The 27,653-nt window shown below is 37.1% G+C and overlaps 1 protein-coding gene across 1 annotated transcript in view; it reads left to right on the top strand.

The window, feature by feature from the left end:
• The window catches only part of kcnq1.2 (potassium voltage-gated channel, KQT-like subfamily, member 1.2), a 116,840-nt gene extending 89,820 nt beyond the window's left edge, over positions 1 to 27,020 (top strand). The window contains exon 20 of the mRNA XM_089127498.1: positions 25,763 to 27,020. Coding sequence (XP_088983624.1) covers positions 25,763 to 25,909 — 147 coding nt within the window. The 3' untranslated portion in view covers positions 25,910 to 27,020. The remainder of the gene's footprint in view (positions 1 to 25,762) is intronic.
• Positions 27,021 to 27,653: the final 633 nt, after the last annotated feature.

The following is a 27,653-nucleotide window of genomic DNA, read 5'->3' as shown; positions in this document are numbered from 1 at the left end:
GATAGATAGATAGATAGATAGATAGATAGATATTAATTAATGGACTTGTGTTGCCTGAAGATATTAAAGGAAACCCCGGGGTCACTCTCTCTCTATTCTATACTCAGACAATAATGTCCCAGACAGAAAGCACTTGCCAAATGGACGACTTCACTTCTTGTTTACGCTAGTTCGCTTGTGAAGGACTTTTGTTCCCTAATTGTACAGCACTGGGTAAAATGCAGCGGTGCCTGTGCGCTTAATTCGTCCTCGTATTGTTGTGTTAGGGCTGTTAATTTCGCTGAGCTGGCACGCGCCCAAAGTTCAGCGAGTTCACAGACACTTGAGGCAGGAGAGGGAAGCAGCGCTCAAAGCCTCCTAAAGTTTTCCTGTTTGCTGATTCAGCGCAATGAAAAGTGAAGCTGTGCTCCGAAAGCTCTTAAAGTGATGTTTAGTCATCAATACAGGAACCCAAATGTAATCCGTATCGGCCCATAAAGTCTGAGGGCGAGCGCTTCTCTGCCGTTTAGTCAAACCTGTTTAATTCTTATTTTCAATATATATATATATATAAAATTGTGGCCTATTTTTGGAAGTAAATGTGCACGTCATTTGTCAAATTAATCATAATCCCACCCTTCATGAGCTTTAAATATCCCGATGATTAGATCATCCTTTAAATCATTCCTGATCTGTCATTATCCGTGTCAATACCTAATGCGTTTAAAGCTCCAGTCAGCCCTTTCTCTGGATGGGAACCTCATTTAGGGTCGTCTGGAATGGCAGGAATTGCGTCTTTTCCGTCAGAGCTTTGCAATTGAATTGAGTTTTAACTGCATGCGTCACGTAATGCCATGCTGCTTTCTGAATGATTTCACATTACCCTGATTTTCCAATTTGAAGTGCCATCCTATCCTCAATTTTTATTTCTTGAATAGATTGACTATGACCAGGCCATTACGAGCGCAAATATGCCATTATCGTTAATTCCCAGGTTTGAGAGCCTTGGAATTTGTAAATATGCCCTCTGTGGTTTAGTCCTGGTCAGCGTGTTCCTAATGGAGATAATGACATGCAGGTATACATATTATAATAGCATAAGCCTTGACACAATAGGTTTGTTTGTCCGAGTGCGCCGTGAGTTCCTCAGTGGCATGCAAAAACACACATTACTGCACGCTGGTGGAAACACTAATGCAGCCTGTAAACCAGACACTTATACGACTCCCCAGTAAAAGGTAATTGTAGAACATAATGGCCTAATGGCTGTTTCGCTTCCACAGGGCCAAATTATTGAATCCACCCTTTACCGTGCTTAACCAACAAACACCTGATCCTTTGTTAGTTGGGATATTTGATTAAGATAAGCCAAGACAGACTTGGTTGTTTAATGCAGTGTTTATTACAAGTAACACGAGTTAACACGATGTAATCAGATTACTTTTTCAAGCAACAAGTAGCGCATCACAAGTAACTCGAGTTAAGTAATCAGATTACTTTTTCAAGCAACAAGTAATGCATTACAAGTAACTTGAGTTATGAAATCAGATTACTTTTTCAAGCAACGCATTACAAGTAACTCGAGTTAAGTAATCAGATTACTTTTTCAAGCAACGCATTACAAGTAACTCGAGTTATGTAATCAGATTTCTTTTTCAAGCAACGCATTACAAGTAACTCGAGTTATATAATCAGATTACTTTTTCAAGCAACAAGTAACGCATTACAAGTAACTCGAGCTATGTTTTAGATTATTTTTCAAGCAACAAGTAACGCATTACAAGTAACTCGAGTTAAGTAATCAGATTACTTTTTCAAGCAACAAGTAACGCATTACAAGCAACTCGAGCTATGTAATCAGATTACTTTTTCAAGCAAACAGTAACACATTACAAGTAACTCGAGTTATGTAATCAGATTACTTTTTCAAGCAAACAGTAACACATTACAAGTAACTCGAGTTATGTAATCAGATTACTTTTTCAAGCAACAAGTAACGCATCACAAGTAACTCGAGTTAAGTAATCAGATTACTTTTTCAAGAAACAAGTAATGCATTACAAGTAACTCGTGTTATGTAATCAGATTACTTTTTCAAGCAACAAGTAACGCATTACAAGTAACTCGAGTTATATAATCAGATTACTTTTTCAAGCAACGCATTACAAGTAACTTGAGTTATGTAATCAGATTACTTTTTCAAGCAACAAGTAACGCATTACAAGTAACTCGAGTTATATAATCAGATTACTTTTTCAAGCATTGCATTACAAGTAACTCGTGTTATGTAATCAGATTACTTTTTCAAGCAACGCATTACAAGTAACTTGAGTTATGTAATCAGATTACTTTGTCAAGCAACAAGTAACGCATTACAAGTAATTCGAGTTAAGTAATCAGATTACTTTTTCAAGCAACAAGTAATGTTGTGTAATGTCGTAACTTGTGATGCGTTACTTGTTGCTTGAAAAAGGTCATCTGATTACATAACTTGCGTTACATGTAATGCGTTACTTGTTGCGTAAAAAAGTAATCTGATTACATGACTGAAGTGATGCATTACTAGTAACTTGAGTTATGTAATCAGATTACTTTTTTACGCAACAAGTAACGCATTACATGTAACACAAGTTATGTAATCAGATGACCTTTTTCAAGCAACAAGTAACGCATCACAAGTTACGAGTTATGTTCTATTATCATATTTTTTTAAGCAACAAGTAACGTTTACAACTAAATATCTGAGTTACTTTTTCCCATTTATTGATTGACAGAACATGATGCTTACTGACACTTCATTTAATAGCATGTGCATCTCTGCCAGGATTTACGGTTGAGTATGAGGCATTAATTCATTTGAGGGATATTCTTGCATTGGCAACACTTCTGTTTTAGGTTTCATAATTCCCATACAGTGTATTCACTCTCCAAGTAGGCAAAGCATGCAGTAACCATGCATGTTGTGCAATGTCATTCATCAGTTAGGAAGTCACCAGACCATCTGTTTTAGATTGAGCTTCCCCTCATATAGAGATAAATGCTACCTGGGGAACTTCTGGAGGAGAGCATGTTCAGGCTTGTTCAGCTGACCCATATCGTGAATGTGTCGCATAACGACTGTGTTGTTTCCTCACGGCATATCTGAACGCATTAACAATGCTGCATTGCAACATTGCATTGTTATCTGTTTAGCGAGGTTTTGCATGCGCTTGGACTAGTTTTTCTTGATATAGATTTGTTTGTTTGGTTACACAGCAACAGTTTATGTAGAATTTTAAATATTGAAACTATTAAATTATTATTACAAATTGTATTTGTGTATATATATATATATATATATAAATCCTCACTTCCACACTTTTCTTTCATTCTTTCTTCCCACAGCTCTGAATCCTGAAACTCTTACTCTGTCTCTCTTTGTCTTTCTCTATCTTTCGTTCTCCCCTGACTCGCCATCACCTTGTTTTTTTACGTCCTTTGTCAAATTGCCCTCGTCCCCTAATTGTCTTAATTAATGTGGAGCATTTGACATGGCTGCGCAGTTTTCCCATCCCGCTGTTGTTTTTTCATTCGCATTCCTCCTTCAATTTGTGGCAAAGAGACAAAGAGGAGCTTGTTGGGAGGTTCTCCATCTATGGCCCGTGGACGCTATTAGTTATGAGGGCCCGTGAGAAAGAGACGCTCTGCCTGAAACAAGCTATTGCAAACTTCAGTATAAAGCTCTTCTTCACATTAGATCAACGAATGTCATGGAGTAGCAAACACCTGGTTAGGTTGGTTAAAGTTAGATATACTGTTGACTACTATCACTACTAATAATTGAGAAATTTATATTTTTTAACTTTCAACAAATTTTAATCAAAGCGACTCTTTCAGCACCAACATTTTATCGCTAAAGCAATGTATGAATACATGAAGAGTTCAGATGCAAAAGCCTCTAAGTGCCATTTGAAATTTTCTTCTAGAATGACCATTTTTAACAAGCTTGTGCATTTAAGTTCAGTAATTTCACTTAAATGACAATTAATAGGTAATCTTCATTGCCATTTAAGTGAAATTACTGAACTTAAATATACAAGCTTGTTAAAAATGATAATTTTAGAAGAAAATTTCAAATGGCACTTAGAGGCTTTTGCATCTGAACTCTTCACATGTTAAGTATGTTCAACGGTGCAATGAATTGCCATTTGTTGCATACTTGCGCAAGTTAAACGGCCCAAGACTATAAAAAAGCTATAAATTATAAATGAGTATTTGGAAGTGAATAAGGTGAGATGGAAAATATAAATTGACATTTACGTCACATTTGAAGTCTTTTCATTGTTTCGTCTTAGTTTTCTTGGGATGCACCAGATTGATATCGGCCGATATATGTTAATTTGAAATATTACAGTTATCGGCCCGATACGAAAATGTGGCCGGTATATAATAATAATAATAATAAAAGATAAAGAAGATAAAGATAAAGAATTATACGTAATCGGTATCGGCCATAATTTTCATATCGGTGCATAACTAGTTTTTTCTTATCAGTTATATACATTATGGTTATTGTATTGCATTTATTTAGTAATATTCCAGATTTATTTCTTTACACTGATGTTTCCGAGCTGCTTGATGAAGATGCGTTTGTCCCGTGTCTGTCAGCACAAAGCCTAAAAGCGATCCAATTGTAAATGCAAAATGAAACCTAAGACACACCTGAAATGCAAGCTGCAGAAAAGCATTTTTGTGTGTGTGTGTGTGTGTGTGTGTGTGTGAAGGAGTGTGCGTGGCCCCTCCGCAGGGGAAAGTCTGCTAATATCGGCCCTAAACGCAGCTTATTATCCGTCCAAACACGAGGCCTTGGCTCTTATCTCCTCAGCTGAGTGAATTCAGTCCAGCACTGACAGGTGGACGCTGCGTCGCGCATCAGATAAGCGCTAACTGATCGCAGAGCGCACATTTCAGCATGCTAATGTCAGTAGTGAAACCGGATTCCTCTCGGTCGCACAATGCTATCACGGGCCGCTGGAGGTCCTCGCGCTCTCAGGCCCGGCTCGCGTTTCTTCATGGCACGCCGCAGGCACTTATCTCCATCCCATCATGCACTGGGGCGCAGGAGCTGTCAGTGGCCCCTGTGGCGAGCGCACTAAGTAGCGGCGGATAGAGTTACAGCGGTTCGTCTGTCAAAGACCCGTTTCCCGCCAATTTTGCCTCACTTCAGGACTTTTTTTGATGCGACACACAGTGAATACACATGCACCAATCCTACAGTTTTCTAAATGTCATAATCATTTGGTAACTTTCATTACTTCAATGAGCTCATTGTTTCTGCGTTAAATTATCACATTTATGTACATTTCTGAAATGCATAACTTAGACCGTTACAGATCACTGTAAGTGTAAATTGTAATGTAAAGCTGCTTTGAAATGATGTGTGTTGTGAAAGCGCTATACAAATTGAAAATTGAATTGAACTTTCACTCTTTAATAGTGAAAGGTTTTCTCTATTCCCACTATTTAACTTAGTTGATTTTCTTCTAGAAACAAACTTATTATTGCATTATTTTCCTGTTATCTCACTAAAGCTTTATTGTAAACGGCGCTGTATAATTGAAGCAGGCGATTTTAATGTGAGGTGCATCCTGGGACGCTTTTAAACTATATTGAAGGAGGAACGTGTGATGAGCACTTTACGACTCTTCCTTCACTTTCAGTGTAAACACAATGTGTATTTATCCACTACACACTGTACATTAGGGCTGGGTAATAGATATCGATTTCTCGATATTAATCGATTCTCATTTTTACGAACCGATATCGATTCTTAAATCTCAAGAATCGATTAGTCATCCTGTTTCATTTGAATGAATGGATCATTGTATCGCGGCTGCGCGCATCCAAAAAATCGCAATAATCTTTGTCCTTTGTTACTATTGACATGAAACAAAGTCTCAATTTTCAAATTACGTCCATTTTCTTTAGAAATTCAAAAACATAAATAATGTTTTGGCGCTGTGGCGTGAGATCAAGAGAAGCAACAGCGCTGATCTCTCTTCCGGCTTAATAATACCAGTCACAGCGCCAAATAAACATGAAAGTGTGTTAAAGATAGAGTACAACTTATCCAAATCTGTATCATGTCACATTGATTCGCTCAATCAGCGTTTCAACCGTGGAAAGACGTCAGTTAAACAGCTTGTAATCAATGTATCGTCATATTTACCTCAGAAAACCCACATAAACTCGTTAGTCAGCTAGAAAAAATAACTCTAGAGAGGAGCATTTTGCTAAATATATACACCATATTACATATGCATTATAATCTTAATGTTCTTAATGCATATTTGAATAAATCTGGCAAGTTTTTATGACAGCCACCATTTAAATGTTTATATTTATATATTATAAAAATAAATAAAAGTGTAATTTAAGTGTTTGTATAGCTACAAAACAGTTCATTATTACCTTCATATTAGGCTAATGAAGTCTATAGGCTACAACTAGACTCCCATAGTTTTTGTAACTGATATCCAAAATAATCAATATTGAATCGAATCGAAATCGAATCGAATTGCGAAATTTGTCTCAATACCCAGCCCTACTGTACATACATACATATTTTAAGCATTCAAGTAGAAATCATTTGTATTTATTATAAACGCATGTTGACATCATATTGATATAATTTGTTATTTAAATTAAGTTGCATACTATTCCATTCTCCAGTTTCATTCCATTATATCTTATTTATTCTATACCATAAATGTATGATGCATTCTTTCTGTGAAACTTGCAGTTGTTCTGGCATTAACGTGTGTGTGTGTGTGTGTGTGTGTGTGTAGGTAGCTGAATCATTTCCTTGTTCTGTACTCTTGAAATTGCCACTCTGGCATTCTTACAAGACACAATGTTCCAGGTGCAGCTGCACACACACACACACACACACACACACACACACACACTAAATAAACATTACGATTTCAAAAAAAAAGTGATTTAGTAAGATTTATACGCTTTCCTCGTGGGGACCGACATTTTGTCCCCACAACATCCGAATTTATTGGTTTTGTTTTCCTTGTATGTAGGGAATACCTGGACCACACACACACACACGCACAATACACAGTTTATTGTCGTATATGTGTGTAATGGGATTTGTAATGGGCTTGTTTGTGATTGCAAAGGTAGTTAATGATCATATTTGTTTCATAAGAGTTGATGATAATAATACAGGTGAAATAATACATTTTTACATATATAATATTTTCCTAAACTACACCACCAGTCAAAAGTTTAGACACATTTAAATGAACTCGTTTCTCATTATCTCGGAAACTTTCTTTTATTTACTTTTTATGAAATATTTCTTTAATTTTAATTTTAAACAAGTGTCCTGCGCACACACCTTTTAAAAATAGCCAACAACATCTGTATTTTAAAAATTTATATCAGTTTTTTAAATAAATTAAAAAGTTATATCAGAGGTTAAAATGTGTGGTTTATACGTGTAAAGTTACAGAGTCTCACACGATTATACTCTTTTTCTTTCACTTGGTAGTTGAAATGTCGGAAGCGATCAATGTTACAGCCGTTTGGGGAATTATGTTCGCTGTGATTTCTAATTACCGTTAATGAGGGCGTTGTGCATCTTCAGTAAATCTCCACCCTGTGTTTGTCACTGACCCAGCCGGTTATTACTATTGTACTGTCCTAATGAAAGAACGACAATCCAACGACATCACATACCGCCACGCCAGGATTAACACCAGCTTGTTGTCTCAGTTTTAGCAATAGAGGAATGTTTTCAGACCACTCATGCAGTAGCACTACCTTGGCATCTATTCAGTTTTACAGGATTGTTCACATTGTGCTCTGATTCTTCTCTTTATGCTCATTCCTCAGATCTGTTTCTCCCAATACTTCAGAACTTCCTCTTCCTGGAGCAGGTCGTTTGTTTATCTTTTACGTTTATCTTAACATTTGAGCCTAAAAATAAGTGTAAACGTCCGTCTTTATTTGATTTGGGGAATGAGGAAACAAAAGAAGAAGAAGAAATAAAAGTTGAGAAATATCTTTTGATCTTTTTCATGCCACAAAGCTAAGGTGTTGTGGGTGGTTGTTAGGGAGGCATTGGGGGTTGCTAGGGTGTCATAAGTGGTTACTATGGTGTTCTGGGCAGTTGTTAGGTTGTTGTTGGTGGTTTCTAGTGTGTAATAGGTGGTTTTTATGGTGTTTTGGGTGGTTGCTAGGGTGTTGTGAGTGGCTTCTATAGGGTGTTGTGAGGGGTTGTTTGGGTCTTTAGGGTGGTTTCTAGGGTGTTGTGAGGGGTTGTTTGGGGGTTGTGAGTGGTTTCTAGGGTGTTGTGAGGGGTTGTTTGGGTGTTGTGAGTGGTTTCTAGGGTGTTGTGTGGGGTTGTTTGGGTGTTGTGAGTGGTTTCTAGGGTGTTGTGAGGGGCTGTTTGGGTGTTTTGGGTGGTTTCTAGGGTGTTGTGAAGGGCTGTTTGGGTCTTTTGGGTGGTTTCTAGAGTGTTGTGAGGGGTTGTTTGGGTGTTGTGAGTGGTTTGTATGGGGTGTTGTGAGGGGCTGTTTGGGTGTTGAGTGGTTTCTAGGGTGTTGAGAGCGGTTGTTTGGGTGTTGTGAATGGTTTCTAGGGTGTTGTGAGGGGCTGTTTGGGTGTTTTGAGTGGTTTCTTGGGTGTTGTGAGTGGCTTCTATAGGGTGTTGTGAGGAGCTGTTTGGGTGTTGTGAGTGGTTTCTAGGGTGTTGTGAGGGGTTGTTTGGGTGTTGTGAGTGGTTTGTATGGGGTGTTGTGAGGGGCTGTTTGGGTGTTGAGTGGTTTCTAGGGTGTTGAGAGCGGTTGTTTGGGTGTTGTGAATGGTTTCTAGGGTGTTGTGAGGGGCTGTTTGGGTGTTTTGAGTGGTTTCTTGGGTGTTGTGAGTGGCTTCTATAGGGTGTTGTGAGGAGCTGTTTGGGTGTTGTGAGTGGTTTCTAGGGTGTTGTGAGCGGTTGTTTGGGTGTTGTGAGTGGTTTCTAGGGTGTTGTGAGGGGCTGTTTGGGTGTTTTGAGTGGTTTCTAGGGTGTTGTGAGGGGTTGTTTGGGTGTTGTGAGTGGTTTCTAGGGTGTTGTGAGGGGTTGTTTGGGTGTTGTGAGTGGTTTCTAGGGTGTTGTGAGGGGCTGTTTGGGTCTTTTGGGTGGTTTCTAGAGTGTTGTGAGGGGTTGTTTGGGTGTTGTGAGTGGTTTGTATGGGGTGTTGTGAGGGGCTGTTTCGGTGTTGAGTGGTTTCTAGGGTGTTGTGAGGGGCTGTTTGGGTGTTTTGGGTGGTTTCTAGAGTGTTGTGAGGGGTTGCTTGGGTGTTGTGAGTGGTTTGTATGGGGTGTTGTGAGGGGCTGTTTCGGTGTTGAGTGGTTTCTAGGGTGTTGAGAGCGGTTGTTTGGGTGTTGTGAGTGGTTTCTAGGGTGTTGTGAGGGGTTATTTGGGTTGTCTGTGTGGTATCTAGGGTGTTGTGAGGGGTTGTTTTGGTGTTGTGAGTGGCTTCTATAGGGTGTTGTGAGGGGTTGTTTGGGTGTTGTGAGTGGTTTGTATGGGGTGTTGTGAGGGGCTGTTTCGGTGTTGAGTGGTTTCTAGGGTGTTGTGAAGGGCTGTTTGGGTCTTTTGGGTGGTTTCTAGAGTGTTGTGAGGGGTTGTTTTGGTGTTGTGAGTGGTTTGTATGGGGTGTTGTGAGGGGCTGTTTCGGTGTTGAGTGGTTTCTAGGGTGTTGTGAGGGGCTGTTTGGGTCTTTTGGGTGGTTTCTAGAGTGTTGTGAGGGGTTGTTTGGGTGTTGTGAGTGGTTTGTATGGGGTGTTGTGAGGGGCTGTTTCGGTGTTGAGTGGTTTCTAGGGTGTTGTGAGGGGCTGTTTGGGTGTTTTGGGTGGTTTCTAGAGTGTTGTGAGGGGTTGCTTGGGTGTTGTGAGTGGTTTGTATGGGGTGTTGTGAGGGGCTGTTTCGGTGTTGAGTGGTTTCTAGGGTGTTGAGAGCGGTTGTTTGGGTGTTGTGAGTGGTTTCTAGGGTGTTGTGAGGGGTTATTTGGGTTGTCTGTGTGGTATCTAGGGTGTTGTGAGGGGTTGTTTTGGTGTTGTGAGTGGCTTCTATAGGGTGTTGTGAGGGGTTGTTTGGGTCTTTAGGGTGGTTTCTAGGGTGTTGTGAGGGGGCTTTTGGGGTTTTCTGGGTTGTTTGCATGTTTTTCAGTAAACATGCTTCTAAACTGTGTAGAAATATATTGTCAGTGTGGTTTCTACGGTGTTCTGGGTGCTGGTTGCTCAAGTCAGAAGAGCCCAATCATTGTTCACCAACATTATTCAAAACCCAGCTCTGAGTAATAATAATAATAATACACAGCCATAAATTTGCCTTGCGTTTAGATTGGCGGTGACCTCGAGTGTGGGAGACACGGGTCCAGACCCACATCCGTTACTCAGATAACAGTCTGAAGGAGGTTCTGACCCAGACCCCCCCCCCCCCCTCCCCTGGCCACATTTTCACCAGTCTTTGCTGTTCTGTTTTTAAAAGTTGCTTATCGCTATTAAAACAAGCCTGCTTCATATACGTCGACAGGCCCTCGCTCGCCCTCCCCCAGTTGCTCTCCAACTCTCCCTTCTTGAATATTTGACCTCCATTGCCTGTCGCTACTATTTAATTTGACAAAACCAACTCCGAGTTCATCCACATGAGCATGAGCGAGACTCCCGGGGAAACTGGGGTTGGTGTCGAGGCGCGTGCCTCTGGAAGACTGTTGGTTTTGGACTGGGATTGGATCTGGATCTGCTGTTTTCCTGGTGAAGGTTTGCACAGCTGTGGGAAGAAACCGACTCCAAACATCATAGAAGAAGAGAGCCTCACTGCCACCATCGTCCTGGAAAAATAAAGGCCTTCTGACGGCCGTGTTTATTTCATCCCGCTCATAGAGACGTTATTAAGGTCTCGCAGAAGTGGGTGGAGGGTTTGTGAGCAGATTCTGTTGTTCTGCTCAATCATGCTGTGTGTGCAAATCCTTCAGTTTTACAATATTCCCAAACTAGATTTTGTACTCTTTCTGAAGTCAGGAATCACACACCTGAAAAAAAAAAGACCAAATAGGTCGGTCAAAAATCGAACACAACAAGGAACTCCCGCATACTATCAATACTTGCAAATGAGTATAAAATTTGATTAGCAATGTCACGACCTTCATCGGGCATATACAACTATTCAAACTACATCACAGAGACACAAGTAATGTTGTTTTTCAACCGTGTAACGATCGACTTAAGTGCACACATCATTTTTCAAGTTCAAATCCACAACTCAACTCTCCTGACCGCTTTGTCGGACAAAATGGCAATGGCGGATTCTGATTGGTCAGATCGCATGTCAATCAAACTCCCTGTGAAGGGTGAATTCTGTGCATTTTATTTGATATTTTTTATTGTGCTACGGTGCCTTTTTAATTCCGTATGTTCTGTGTGTGTGTTTGTTTCAGGTCGAGCCAGACCGATATTTTTGTGGCCGATATTAGGCATTTTCCATAATATCGGTATCGGCAGTTATAATGGCCGATAAATGAATATTTAAAAAATAAAATAAAAACGGACGAAACACGCTTTAATCATCTCTCCTTGGCCTGTTATATTGAAAATGTATGTTTTACTATTTGCAATATGATGTTATCTATTGCTAATCATAGATTAGCTAACCACAAAGCTAGCTAATGCCACTATCATCAGTGGAAGACTGCTAACGTTAACATTAATGAGCTTGGAAACCACAATGAACTTTTTCTGCCTAAATAAAGTAATTATTACTGTATTTATAACTCGCATATCTCTAGTTACAGTCCCTGCAGTGTAAAATGTAAGTTATACCTGCGAGGAGTGAACATTTAGACATAGAGAAAAAGTATCAAACGTATCTTGTGCAGAAAAGTTAGCTTTTCTTTTACACGTGTGTGAAATCCAACAATATTTAATAACCGATATATCGAATATCGGATTTTAAAACACAAAAATATTTGTATCGGTATCGGCCTTCAAAATCCTTTATCGGTCGGGCTCTAGTTTCAGGTAAACTATACTTTATGGGGCCAAAATTTCCACACAAAGATGGCATTGTCCAAAAAAAAACAGTGGTCCCCTTGAGAAAAAACAGCTCATAAATCATAATAAGTGATGTTTTTTAAAAATGTAAAAATGTAGAAAGTTGTGTGTGATGGGTAGGTTTAGGGATAGGGTTAGTGTAAGAGGAGAGAATATACAGTTTGTGCAGTATAAAATCATTAAGTCTATGGGAAGTCCCCATAAAACATGAGAACCCAACATGTGTGTGTGTGTGTGTTTTCCATAAACGGACTTCCAAACTATACAGCATCTGTGAAACGGATTATCAGTGTGTGAAAAGCTAATGGGAAGTGGGCATCTCTCTCTCACACACACACACACACACACTCTTCTTTTCGAGCTTGTTATTGTCAGCCAGATGTGCACGTCCACTTTATTTTGCAGTGTAAGATGCATACTTTGCATTTTGCAAGCTGCACTGATGACTTTGCAAGCTGTGAGCGTCTCGAACGGCTGGAAAAAGGAAAGTTGTTCTGTCTATTGGTTCCCCAGGTGTGCGGGTCCTCGGGGACATGTGGAGCGCGTTGGACACACACCAATCTGAATCCCAGACCTGTATGGCTTCAGCAGACTCCATCTCAAATCTACTCATCATTCGTCTTTTGTCCTTATTGTAACGCTAGTCTTAGCCAGGCTTCTGTCTCGCTGAGTACATTTAGCTTATTATGAAGCGCCCACTTAGACAAGCCACTCACACACACACACACACATTACACAAGTTAATCAAGGTGTTTTTAAGGATTCTAAACCTCCGCTTGACTGAAAGGACGACAGATGCACACACACACACACACACACAGTCTCTGTCACCTGCTCAGCGTGACACTCCTCTCTTTCATCCCTTTTTTGTCCATTTCCAGTGGCGGTTTGGTCTCTGTCGGGCCAGTGTATTATTAGGTTGTGTGTAAACAGCGCTGAAAGCTCTCAGTCAGCCTCTTTTAGCCCCAGTGTTGACTCAGTCCCACAGAAATAGAGTCGCAGAGGAAATAAACACAGGTAACGCTTTCAGGGCAGATTCAGAGATTTCTATTTTGGACTAACAAGTCGCTCCGGTGGGTCTCGGGGACGTGTGACGGGCGTTTATATCTCATAAACCAGAATAAAACAACACGAGCGCGGTCAGGCTTACGTGGAGTCACTTTATAAATAGCGGAATAAGGAAAATGGTCATTAGTAAGTCTTATTTGATCAAAATATAGTCAACATTTTGATATATTTTTACAATTTAAAATAAGTGTTTTCTATGTGAATATATGTTAAAGTGTAATTTATTTCTATGATCAAAGCTGTATTTTCAGCATCATTACTCTAGTCTTCAGTGTCACATGATCCTTCTGAAATCACTCTAATATGATGATCTGATGCTCGAGAAACATTTATGATTATTATCACTTTCGATACTTCAGATTTTGTAGAAACCGTGATACTTTTAATGTTTCAGGATTCTTTGATGAGTTGAAAGTTCGAAAGAACAGCATTTATTTGAAATAAAAATATTTTGCAACATTATAAATGTCTTTACTGTCACTTTCGATCAATTTAAAGAGACCCTGCTAAATAAAAGTATTACTTTCTTAAAATTTTACTGACCCCAAACGTTTGAATTAAAGTGTCCATTGTATGTCCAAAATGCTTAGACCAATATATTTATATAAATTATATTATATATTAATAAGTTTATATATAATATATAAACTTTTGCACCGTATTCTAATTTTTTGAGTTTCAACTTGAAACTCAAAAAATTAGAATATGGTGCAAAAGTTTATATATTATATATAAACTTATTAATTATTTGTTTATTTCATTTATTTCAGTAATTGAACTTAAAAGGTGAAACTAATATATTATATAGACTCATTACATGCAAAGTGAGATATTTCAAGCCTTTATTTGCTATAGTTTTGATGATTATGGCTAACAGCTTATGAAAACCCCAAATTTTAAATTAGAATATTGTGAAAAGGTTTTCATATCTGTAATCCATAATCATCACAATTATAACAAATAAAGGCTTGAAATATCTCACTTTGCATGTAATGAGTCTATATAATATATTAGTTTCACCTTTTAGGTTGAATTACTGAAAGAAATGAAATTTTGCACAATATTCTAATTTTTCGAGTATATATATAGGCTACTGCAACAGAAGAGAATACTTACATCATAAACATATGGTATGGAATGAATGAGATAAAATGGAACTGATGAGAATGGAATGGAGTGGAACTGCATACAATGGAATAGAATATGAAACGGACTGAACTGGAATGGAATCGATGAAATGGGATAAAATGGAATCTAACTGAATAAAATGGAGCAAAGAATCAGAAATAGTTGCTTGTTTAGACGTACATCTGCAGATATGATATGAGTCGCCGCTGATGGACGTCCTGGAATGTCAAATTTGGGGATTCAAGCGTCTAAACAAGAAGTGCCTAAAATTATTCCAGTCTGAGAATAGAAGTCAAACAGAAGGGAGTTGTGTAAATACATCCGACAGCATCACATGGAGACAAGCAAACATGTGGAAGAACAAGTATGAGCCGGGGAGATCGCAATCCAAACACAAAACAAACAGAGCCTGACTGAGCGGATCACACACACACACCGGCAATCCGATATTAACAGTGGCATATCTACAGATGAGATTGCTTGGCAACATTCTAATTAATATCAAGGCACAACCGTGTTAAGCCACATAAACGTCTCAAAGGATCATTATCTGATGTTTTATGATGGATTAACACACTTAATTGCCACATGTCTTTTATTTAAAAACTTGGACGGTACAAGCTAGGATCATTCAAACCAGCCCGGGCAAGACTGTGCAAAACAAGAAAAGCTTTCCAGAGTTAAGAAGTGCTTCATTTCACACAGGCGGCGCACAAACACACTGGTCTTAAAGGGATAGTTCACTTAAAAATAGGTATTTTATTCATCATGTTGTTTTTAAGCCCTAAACCTGTATGATTAATAAAGTACACCATAAAGTATCATTAAAGTAGTTCAGATATGATTGTAAGCTCACGCAGACACGCTAAAATGTTTAAACCGGAGTCAGACAAAGATGGAGAGATTAAGAAGAAGTCACAACATGTAGAATGCAACAGGACATCTCTGAATGGTTAGTTGATGAATTTATGTTGCTAATGTGGAGTTAACGATCTTCAATTAGCATGTTCTGTCAGGATAATCTATAAATCAGTCATATAGGACTCTTTTGCATGTGAAAAGGCAGATGCTAGTCTCGACTCGACTACAACAGCGATTCCTCTTCTCAACATGGACTGTGTGTTCACGGGGGCGGGGTTTGTGATGTCACTAACCCGCGAGGACCCACCAGCTGTTTGTAGTCCTTAAAAAACAATGTCTTTAAAAGCAAATATCTCCCTTTGCTTTGAACTTTGAGAGTTGTAACTTTGCAGATGTTGTTTATGCTCTAACAGCAACATTACACGCTAACTAAAGTTAGAAAAGTGAAATCATAATCAAGCACCTCTTTAACCACGGCGTGTGACAGATTGTCGTTGTCCATGACATCACCCCTGATGCAAGTGAATCGAGTTGATCAAGTTGACCTGCATTCTTATAGGTTTGTGAACCCGTGTGAACGGCCTCGGTGTCAGAGCGTAAATAAAGAAGAGCTAAAGATGAACCCGTGAGAGAAACGAGTGAAATGTGAAACTCAATCCCCTCAGGTCACGTTTCATTCATCCGTGTTCTGTTCACACGCTCACCGTCAGAACACGTGTGTTCATTTTTAAATGACCCCGAGTGACATCATTTCCCCTCTCCTGCACTCTGTGGAAGCTGATCGGGTTTGGATGTAAACGCTGCGTTCGGGGAATTGTTTGCGATGTAAAGATGAAATAGTTTCGTGTTTCTGACGGTTATCGGCGGGGAAACTCCAGACGAGAGAAATCACGAGTTGTTGTGCGGTTTTGTAATACTCAAATTGAATTTCTTGTGTTCGTTTTAATATTAATTTATCCTAACTTATTTGTTCATTTCATAATCAAGTTTGGAGGTTGGTAATGTGTTTGTTTTTTTTGATCAATAGCCTATATATTTTTACAATTTAATAGTAAAGTGCAATTTATTCCTGTGGTCAAAGCTGAATGTTCAGCATCATTACTCCAGTCTTCAGTGTCACATGACCCTTCAGAAATCACTCTAATGTGATGAGTATTATCAATGTTGAAAACATTGTTCATAGTTTTGTGGAAACCGTGATACGTTTTCATTTTCCACGATTCTTTGATGGACAGAAAGTTCAAAAGAACAGCAATTATTATCTTTTTGTAACGTCATAAAGGTCTTTACTGCACTTTTGATCACAAACTTTCTAACAGATTTAAATTTATACAACTGAATGATAAAGTTGTGTGTGTGTATATATATATATATATATATATATATATATATTAGGGCTGTCAAACATCGCTTAAACATCCAAACATTGGATAAAATCGCTTTTATCCAAAATAAAAGTTTGTCTTACATAATATATGTGGGTGCACTGTGTATAATTATTTGATATATATATATATATATATATATATATATATATATATATATATATACTGTATATGTATATATATAAAAATACACACACATGGTTGTATATATTTTAGAAATATTTTCATGTATATACTGTGTATAGATTTATATATAATTTATATTATATATAAATATAAATATTTTATATATAAATAATATTTTTTCTTAAACATACATGCATGTGTGTGTATTTATTTATATATATATATATATATATATATATATATATATATATATATATATATATATATATATATATACTAGGGCTGTGCAAAAATTAATTGTGATTAATCACATCCAACATAAAAGTCTGTGTTTACATAATATATTTGTGTGTGCTGTATATAATTATTTAGTATATATAAATACCTATGCATGCATGTATATATTTAAGAATTATTTGCACTTTAATTCTGTATATATATATATATAAATACATAATCTATATTATATAAATATAAATTTTTTATGTATGAATAACACATTTTCTTAAATATATACATGCATGTGTGTGTATTTATATATTATATACAAAATAATTATACACAGTGCACCCACATATATTATGTAAACACAAACTTTTTTTGGGATGCGATTAATCGTTGCCCTAATATATATATATATTATAGATATAATATATATATATATATAGACTGCCCTAATATATATATATATATATATATATATATATATAAACTAAGATTACTGTCAGAGTTTGACTCTCTTAGTTCACGCTAGCTGTTGTAATCCTCCGTTTGTGTTGAGAAATGATCAGGTTCATGATGCTCGTGGCAGGAATGCTGAAATATGACATTCATCCATGTTTGATTTTCCGTTGACGTGACGACAGGCTCCTACTGTACGTTTTCTCAGACACTGCACAAACAGAGCTTACAGTGATTCACTTTCCTCTTGCTCATCTGGGTCCTTCAGTTTCCAACAGTAGAGGAGTTGGCCTGTGTCTTCAGGACACGGATAATCTGATGTTGTTGTACTCTTGTGGTAATTATAGGCTGTTGCTTTAATTAGGGCTTCACAGAAGATGTAATTGATTTGGCTTGTGGAGTGGGAGGCGGAGTCGAGTGAGTGGGTGTGGTTTAACAGCTGTCAGTCTATGAAGAAACAAGTGTTCAGTCAACAAGCCCCTACAGGCACAAAACACTGCATCTGTCCTCACACTCACGTTTATATGACACTTGTGCCCCTGTGTGTGTGTGTGTGTGTGCGTAAATATGTATAATGTATATATTATTTATATCATGTATATAGTATTTATACCCCATGGTAATGTTTATTTTTGTCTTATTTTAGTTATTGATATTATAGTTATAATATAGCATTAAGTAATTTGTATTAATATTTTATTATTTATTTTTTACATTAATAAGAATTCCATTTTTATTATTTAGAATTGATTGAGAAAATGTGCTTAAATGTCATGAAAATATCATATTGCATAAAATCGTAGTAAAATCGAATTTTCATTATATATAAGTATTTATACATCATGTTTATTTTTGCTTTATATTTATTTAATTATTTTTGATTAATTGTTTTCTTTTTACTTTTTTATCATATAAAAAATGTGTATTATATTCATTTTTATATTATATTTAATGTGATATGAGTTATTTATGTATTTTTGTACAGTAATGAAAATTAGTCATTTTTTGGACAATTATTTAGATATATATATAAAAGTATATTCATTATTATAAATATATAGAAGTATTTATGCATCATATTTATTTTTGCTTTATATTTATTTAATTATTTTTGATTAATTGTTTTCTGTTTACTTTTTTATCATATAAAAAAATATGTATTATATTCATTTTTATATTATATTTAATGTGATATGAGTTATTTATGTATTTTTGTACAGTAATGAAAATTAGTCGTTTTTTGGCCAATTATTTAGAATTAAGAATTGGTGGTAAAAATAGGCTTAAATCTTATGAAACTGCATTGCAATTTTTTTCTAAAAACTATGCAAAATGCAATTATTTACATTTTCTTTTATTTGGATGTTTCTATAAACAATAAATTGCACAGTTTTCTTATAATGCGCACAATATTGAGCAGATCTCAGTGGCATGTGGACATATTTCAGAGATGACTGTGCAAATAAAGCAGTGTTTCAGAGGCCAGAAACACACACACACACACACACACACACACACCTTCACCCCATAGCGAGTGTATGAAAGGGGGTCTGTAACCACGCCTGCCCTCGGGCCGCCACAGGGACCATTAAAGAGAGACGCTCAGCTGTCTGTCTGCGCAAATGTTTAAAGGGCCAACTGGCCCCTAAACACATCCATTCAGGCCTCGTTAATAAACAAACCCAAATTAATCTAAAGAAGGAGAAATATCAACAGAGAAAGAAGATTTACTGGTGAATATTTTATAGCAGGAGAAGCAGTTCTGTTTTTTTGCCGTTGAAAATCTTTTTATGGAGAAACGTTCAGCCAAATGTGACCGAGAACGAGGCCAAGTGTCATTTTCAACCATTTTTATTGCGGGTCACAGCAGTAAAACTGAGCCGAGTATATTCTGCCTGATATAAGCACTTTATTTCTATTCTGCGTTTTTTAGGTTCAGTTTGCGGTTATTCCAATATAAATTGTGTTTTTTAATTACTTTGTATGTGTTTTATGTTTGTCTACTGGTGCTTAAATCATAATGAAACATGAAACTTGTTGTCTTTAAAGGAACAGTCCAACCAAAATGCATTTAGTTGTTCCAAACCTGCACTTTAAAATGTTGTAAACAAAAGTTTTCAGTGTGTTTGACCTTGCATCCGTGAAACACAAAAGATGATGTTTAGCAGAATGTTCACGCTGCTCATTTCCGTATAATGTAAACGGATGGTGACCAATGGCTGTCGAGCTCCAGAAAGTGCCATTAAACCATCGTAACAGTCGTCTATATGACTTCTGTAGCACATCTATACTTCATATGATGCTTCGTGTGAGGAAAAGTTACACTGCGTTTTCAAAGTTGATAGTGAGGCTTTATATAAGGCCAAACACTTGCATGTGTCATGATATTATTCATATTTTCCCAAAATCAAGCTCAAATGAAGTTTTAGACCAGCGAATTTCTGAGAATTTTTCACAAACGTTGTTTTGTCAGTCGTTAGATGCAGTAAGAGCGTTGCATTACAGTTTCATCAACTTACAGGTTTTAAAGTTTATTGTAGATATGTGGCGCTCAGTTTATTTTCTCTCATTTGGCCAAAATCTCATGTTATTAAAGCTTATGTTGCTATGTAGCCTACAAACTATTTAAGAATATCTAAATATAGTGTTTCTTGAGTAAAAACATCAAATATCAGTTCTTTATTTTGAATAATTGCATTGCAAACAAGCAGAAAATGTGCAAAACGAGAGAGGTGGGCGGAGCTATGAGGTTTGACTGACAGTTTGAGGAGCCAATGGAGTTATTTCAGTACTTTTCGTTGGTTAAATCTTAGCAATAGTAATGATTCTGTGTTGCACAGAAAGTTATAGTGAGGATGAGTGAATTATGACTTTTATTAATTGGTGAACTATCCATTTAAAGCATAACTGGATGAAAAGATGCTGGTTTGTTCTGGTTCTCCCTGTGGATTGTGGGAATGATGGCGATGTCGAGCGGACCTGAGCGGGCAGAAGGCGTGTCCTGCGAGTGTGTGAGTGAAAGACGTTTGTTCTGCTGGAGATTGCAGTGAAACGGAGAAACAAAAGCAGCTTTGAGAGCGAGAGATAAGCCTCGGCCTGGAACGCTTCTGTCCGCCGTGTCGCGGCGCGTGGCAAAGACTTTGATACTGATCATGTGCGTCAGGTGCTTCTGATACTCTTCCTGTTCCACAAAACAGGCCTCCCGCCTTTCTTTTTTTCTTTCTTTCTTTTTTTCCCCTTCTTTCTTTTTAAGGCAGGAGGCCAAGAAGTTGTGAAATTTGGCACACTTTATAGAGAGTGTCTCAAGGTGCTCTGATTCCTTCCTTTCTTTGTTTGTTTGTTCGTTTTTGTTTATTCGATCTATACACTCTTGTTTTTGGGTGAAATATGGACAAACACAGCCATTGGGTTACATTTTTAAATAACATTTTTTACCCAATGTTTGAGTTTGTCCATATTTGACCCAAAATTGGGTTAAAACAACCCAGCATTTTTTAGAGTGTAAACTTTGAATGTTGACCTGAAAAGGTGTGTTTATAGGCAGATAGATAAAAAAAAAAATTGGGTCAAATATGGACAAACCCAAATGTTGGGTTAAAATTGTAATTTAAAAAATTACAGTTGAAAGTGAAAGTTGAAGTTGGATTAAAATTTTAAATGACATTTTTAACCCAACATTTGGATTTGTCCATATTTGACCCAAATTTGAGTTAAAACAACCCAGCACCATTTAGATAGATAGATAGATAGATAGATAGATAGATAGATAGATAGATAGATAGATAGATGGATGGATGGATGGATGGATGGATGGATGGATGGATGGATGGATGGATGGATGGATGGATGGATGGATGGATGGATGGATGGATGGATGGATGGATGGATGGATGGATGGATGGATGGATGGATGGATGGATGGAAAGTCATATCTATCTGTCTATCTGTGTATCTATCTACCCATCCATCCATCTATCTATCCATCTATCTATCCATCCATCTATCTATCTATCTATCCATCCATCCATCCATCCATCCATCCATCCATCCATCCGTCCATCCGTCCAAGTTTTTTCTTCAAAAATGAGTGATATTTTCAATAATTTTGAATTCTAGTTCCATTCAAATTTATATTTCAATTCTGCAACCCTGTTCCCCCCTTCAACTGATATTCAGGAACTAAACTGCGATTTGAAAGTCATTCTTCATCAAACTCTGAGTGAAGCATAACCCTGCTGCCCATTAGATTTGTGAGAGATTTTTGTCTGTTTACCATATTGTGAATATGAGTCCAGTGAATCGGTGTTCAGTGATGTCAGTCGTGTAGTCTGGGGTCCCTGCATGTGTTTCGTGACAGCTGTCCTCGTATCACATGACCACAGCCCCCATACTGGCAGATAAACATGTTCATGTCTCCAGTCAAACTGAGTTATAAAATGCTCAAACTATCTGAGCCGACCTGTAGAACTAGTACAGTCCGATTCATTTTTGCACACATTGATCAGACAGCCGGTCTAGGTGTGTTGCGACTGAAATGCTGAAGGATTTGAGCGAGTGTGATTCTCAGATTCACAGCGACGCCCTTCAGCCGAGATGAATGAGTCCGTTTACGGGTGCCACACACAATGTGGTCTTTGTGTTTGAAAAAAGAAAACTTTAGAAGACTGGAGGAGGGATGGAGCGATAGAAGTGAAAAATGACAAATGAAAGAAGTAAAGCCGAGGGATTTGAAAGAAAAAGAAACAAACGAGAAGGAAAACAGCAACAATGAAAGTGGCAAGATAGAAAACAGTTCATTAGGAAAATTAAAGGTAAAACACCAAACAACAAAACAAACAAACTATAGAACGATCAACCGATGGATGGATGGATGGATGATTGACAGAAAGAAAAAAGCTTGTAAAATTAACAATCAAAAGGAAAGAATACACACAATTTCATAGATAGTGTAGCAAGGTTCAGGGAAGAAGGAACAGGAGAACAATCAAATAAAACTTTATTTAAGATAGACAAACAGAAAGATAGATAGATGGATAGATGGATGGAAGGACGGAAGGACAGCCGGACAGAAAGATAGATAGATGGATGGATGGATGGATGGATGGATGGATGGATGGATGGATGGATGGATGGATGGATGGATGGATGGATGGATGGATGGATGGATGGATAGATAGATAGATAGATAGATAGATAGATAGATAGATAGATAGATAGATAGATAGATAGATAGATAGATAGATAGATAGATAGATAGATAGATAGATAGATAGATAGATAGATAGATAGATAGATAGATAGATGGATAGATGGATGGATGTAAGGACAGACAAACAGACAGATAGATGGATGAATGGATGGACGGACAGATAGATAGATAGACAGACAGATAGACAGAGAGATAGATAAACAGACAGACAGACAGACAGACAGACAGATAGATAGATAGACTGACAGACAGACAGACAGACAGACAGAGAGATAGATAAACAGACAGACAGACAGACAGACAGACAGACAGACAGACAGACAGATAGATAGATAGATAGATAGATAGATAGATAGATAGATAGATAGATAGATAGATAGATAGATAGATAGATAGATAGATAGATAGATAGATAGATAGATAGATAGATAGATAGATAGATAGATAGATCTCCAGTGTCTTCAGTGATGTTTGTATCTGAAGCTCTGGGTATCCGATTCCAGCTTTAATCTGATGTGAAGAGACGGAGTGAAGTCAAGCGATTCCAAACAAGCCAACGCTCCATCAGCGACTGCTCGTCCAGACCCGCTGAAGAACAGCAATGATGAATCAGTCTGCAGTGAGAACACTAGTAAACAAAACTTGCAGGATTTAGCATTAAAAGAACACCTTTATGGCTCATTCTGGCTTTCATTGCTGGCCGTCAAACACCGAGCTCTCGGAGAGGTTATTAAACTCTGCTGAATCTGCAGTCCAAGCAGCGTTTGTGTGTGTGTGTGTGTGTGTGTGTGTGCAGAGGTCTCCGTGGGTCAGCGTGCGCCGGCTCCACACACCAGAGGAATGCCTCATCTGAGCGGAGAGCGCCGCTGGGGAATGCAGATAATGCCGTAGATTATCAATGACATGTTTTTATGCTTCAGATTTATATTCCCCCTCTAGCAGGCAGTCAATGTCCCTGTTCTTTATGGAAATATATTTATGTCGGCTCGCTGTGAAACAACACACTGTAGAGCTCAGAGCTTCTCATGTTGGCGTTTCATGTTACTGGCGGCCTGTGTGTGTGTGTGTGTGTGATAAATAATGGCACGCAAGGGCTCATAAACTTCTGAATAAATGACCCGTTCTGAAAGAAAAACACTGATGCAGGAGAGGTTGTTTCTGACAATTTGTGTTAATGTCACATCACGTTACACTGCATTACACACATTAATGTATAATTACAAATCATATTGTTTGATGTATGTTGTTATTGTCAACCCTTTTGAATACATTTGATTTATCTAAATATCTTTGACCGGGTCCTTTTATACAAGTATGTTGAGGTCCCACAAGGTAATCAATAATCAGTAAGGAGCTCTTCAAGAAAACATGTTTAAATAGAAGATCAAGGATAGGCAAATTAAATATCTAATGTATGATGCAATATATTCAATTTTCCAACAACCGATATACATTGTGCATCTCTATGAGAAATTATATTTTGGACCGTTAAGAGAGACAATTTTCACCCCAAATTCTCATTAATATATTATAAATATATATAAAAAAATATGTAATATATAAAAAACACACATTAATTAATTTATTAGTATTATTTACCTTCTAGGCTCATGGTAGTAATTGTTGTATGCCAAATTTAATTAAAAAAAAAAGTGTCCTTTATTTTATTTCTTTTGACATTAAGATTCATTTGTGTCAAGGGTTAAACTGGTACCTACTTATAGTGTTTAGAAGTAATGTTTTGTTAAAATAACAGTGGACACAATGAAGAGATCCAGACTCTGCGTGTTGTAAACCTGAGGTTAAGTGCCTCGCTGGAGCACAATGCTGATTGTTCATGGATTAACCCCTTGCACGGCTTGAACCTTCAACCTTTTAGTTAGTAGCCAAGATTTGAGACAACACAACCACACCACCCTGAATCTAAACCCTGAAATGAACTACAAAAACAGCTTTATTTCTCAGCTGAGGCCACATACGTGAGAAAACACAGCATTTTCTTGACGTTTTGCCCTGAGACAGCTTTTTTGTCCTGCGAAAATGGAGATTTGTGTGGATAAATATGAAAAACAATGACGCATGTTTAGTCATGTGATGCATATTGTGCTGATAGATATCTATGTTTATGTTATTCACTTTCACAGTGTTGCTGAAAATAAAGGCATTCCTGCAGAGATGCAAAACACTTGCAATTGATTCGACAAAACATGAGGGAAAATACAAAGTTCTCGCAGACTGATTGGTGCTCAACTCTCACATCATTCTCTATAGGGCACAGCTGATATACTGACACGAATTTGCAAGGACCTTAAAGGGATAGTTGACTTTGAAATTAATTTATTAATATGTTTTATCTTACCTCAACGGCATCCAAGATGTAGGTGTCTTTGTTTCCACAGTAGTTTCAATTTTGATATTTTCATGTCAAACTGTTGTTGTCTGTCAGTCATATAATGGTGGTCTATGGTCACCACCTCAAAGAGCATGCACAGAGAAGTTCAAATTAAACATGATTTAATGACTCGTAAATGTAAGTACACATTGATGGCCTAAGACACGAAGCGAGCGGTTTGTGTGAGAAAACGAACAGTATTTATATCGTTTTACCTCTTGTAACCACAGCCACGTCCAAGTGATCTCTCTCGCGGTTGCGAAAAAAAAACAATGTTGTCGGTTTATATATATCGAAATCGTCTTCCATTGCGTTTTCCTCTATATCTAAATATGTTTAGATCTTCACAGTGAAGGGTAAAACTTACAAAATCTCTGTGTAAACAATGAGTGACATGCACGCGCGAGAGATCACTTCCACTTCTCAGATCACTTGGACGTGGCTGTGATTAAAAGAGGTAAAAACGATATAAATATTGTTCGTTTTCTCACAAAAACCGCTCGTTTTGTGTCTTAGGCCATCAGTGTGTACTTACATTTACGAGTCATTTAATCATGTTTAATCTGGACTTTTCTGTGCATGCTCTTTGAGGTGGTGACCATAGACCTCCATTATATGACTGACAGACAAGAACGGTTTGACCTAAAAATATCAAAATTGAAAATACTGCAGAAACAAAGACACCTACATCTTGGATGCCCTTGAGGTAAGATAAAACATACCAAAAATTAATTTCAAACTGAACTATCCCTTTAAAAGTGGATGAGAAACCTTTGGAGAATGCTTGAGCGTTTTGTACTGGATTAATGCAGACGTGGCCTGAAGTGTGTCTGTGTTTTGTAGGTGCTTCAGATGGACGTGAAGTTGGAGAACATCCTGAAGATCCTAATGGAGCATTCCCAGCCCAAACCAGTGCTCTTGCAGAAACCCAGTCAGTGCAGCGTCACCGTCATGAAGCGGCTGGGCGTCAGCATGGACGAGAGCCAGTGACACGCTCGCATGGACAACTCGTGCTATGCATTGTGGGAAACGAGGTCCGAGCGGACGAGCTTGGTGTTTCCTGTTTCTGACTACAAACTCATTTGAGTAGCGAAGTGGGAACTGTCCGTCTTAATTAATTGGACGCATTATTTGATTGTTTTTATGGTCAGCGCGCTCACGGATGGTGTCGTTCGGACACGTTTTTGGTCAAGCCGAAACATCGAAATCATTAATAATGGCGTTGATGCATGGCTGTGGCTTTTTAAAACAGCAAAACACCAATGATAGATGCTAATGACGTTTAATAGCGCTCTGAGAAAGAAGGCTATTCACGGCTGTTGACGTTAAGAGGAGAGCCAAGATTCCCCAACTCCAACCTGTGACACTGTTTTTCCCTTGAAGCACCTTTTAGATACGTTTGTTTGATCAGATCTAGGATTATTTTTTCTTATCTGAGATAATTAAATGTTGAAAGGCGAGGTCAATTATCTATGTCGAATCAATTAATGAGATGAAGAAACACATTCCACTGTTCTTTTCCAGAAACCACAAAGCTGTCTTGAGGAAAATACCTTCATCCCGGATCTCTTCTCCAGACATGTTCGTCCGTTGGCCGTTCGCCTGGCACAGAATTAACAATGAATTCTTTCTGTAAGCGGGAAAAAACACGGTAAAATCACGCTATCTGGCAGGTTATTGGTTTTATTATATGTCGACAACAGCAATATAAAAAAATAAGGCAATGCTCAATAAATAATTTACATATTTATAGAGTATAATAATAAGTGCAATAAAAATGATTACTTTTAAAATATCATGAAAAAATATACCATTCAAATGTTTGAAGTCAGTAAGATTTTTTATGTTTTTCTTCTGGTCACCAAGACTGCATTTATTTAATTAAAATTGCAGTAAAAACAGTAAAATTGTGAAATATTATTACAATTTAAAATAAGTGTTTTCTATGTGAATATATGTTAAAATGTCATTTATATCTCTGATCAAAGCTCTATTTTCAGGATCATTACTTTTTTTCTTATTAATATTATTCATATTTTGCGGAAACCGTGATACATGTATTCAGCATTCAGAGTTTTAATCATAACTTTTTTTTAATCATAACATGAAAAAAAGTCTTTTGTAACATTATAAATGTCACTTTTAATCAATTTAATTTCTTCTTGCTGAATAAAAGTATTAATTTCTATTTAAAAAAAAAAATCTTACTAACCCCAAACTTTTGACCAGTAATGTAATACATTACTGTATATAAATATTATAAAATACATTTTTAATAATATTTATTACATACTATGTAAAACCTTTCACATATTGAATGCCATCATTGTTATTAATAATAATAATAAAGATGTATACATTTAAACTAGGGCTGTGCAAAAATTAATTGCGATTAATCGCATCCAAAATAAAAGTCTGTGTTTACATAATATATTTGTGTGTGCTGTATATAATTATTTTGTATAAATACCTATGCATGCATGTATATATTTAAGAATTATTTGCGCTTAAATTCTGTATATATATATATATATATATATATATAAATACATTATCTATATTATATAAATATAAATATTTTATATATAAATAACACATTTTCTTAAATATATACATGCATGTGTGTGTATTTATATATACAAAATAATTATATACAGCACACACAAATATATTATGTAAACACAGACTTTTATTTTGGATGCGATTAATCTTGCACAGCCCTATTTTAAACACA

This window comes from Pimephales promelas, chromosome 25 (assembly GCF_988280905.1).
Source record: "Pimephales promelas chromosome 25, fPimPro1.hap1.1, whole genome shotgun sequence".
Classification (NCBI taxonomy): domain Eukaryota; kingdom Metazoa; phylum Chordata; class Actinopteri; order Cypriniformes; family Leuciscidae; genus Pimephales; species Pimephales promelas.
The sequence above is the reverse complement of the archived record's forward strand: the minus strand, read 5'-3'. Positions and strand labels throughout refer to the sequence as shown.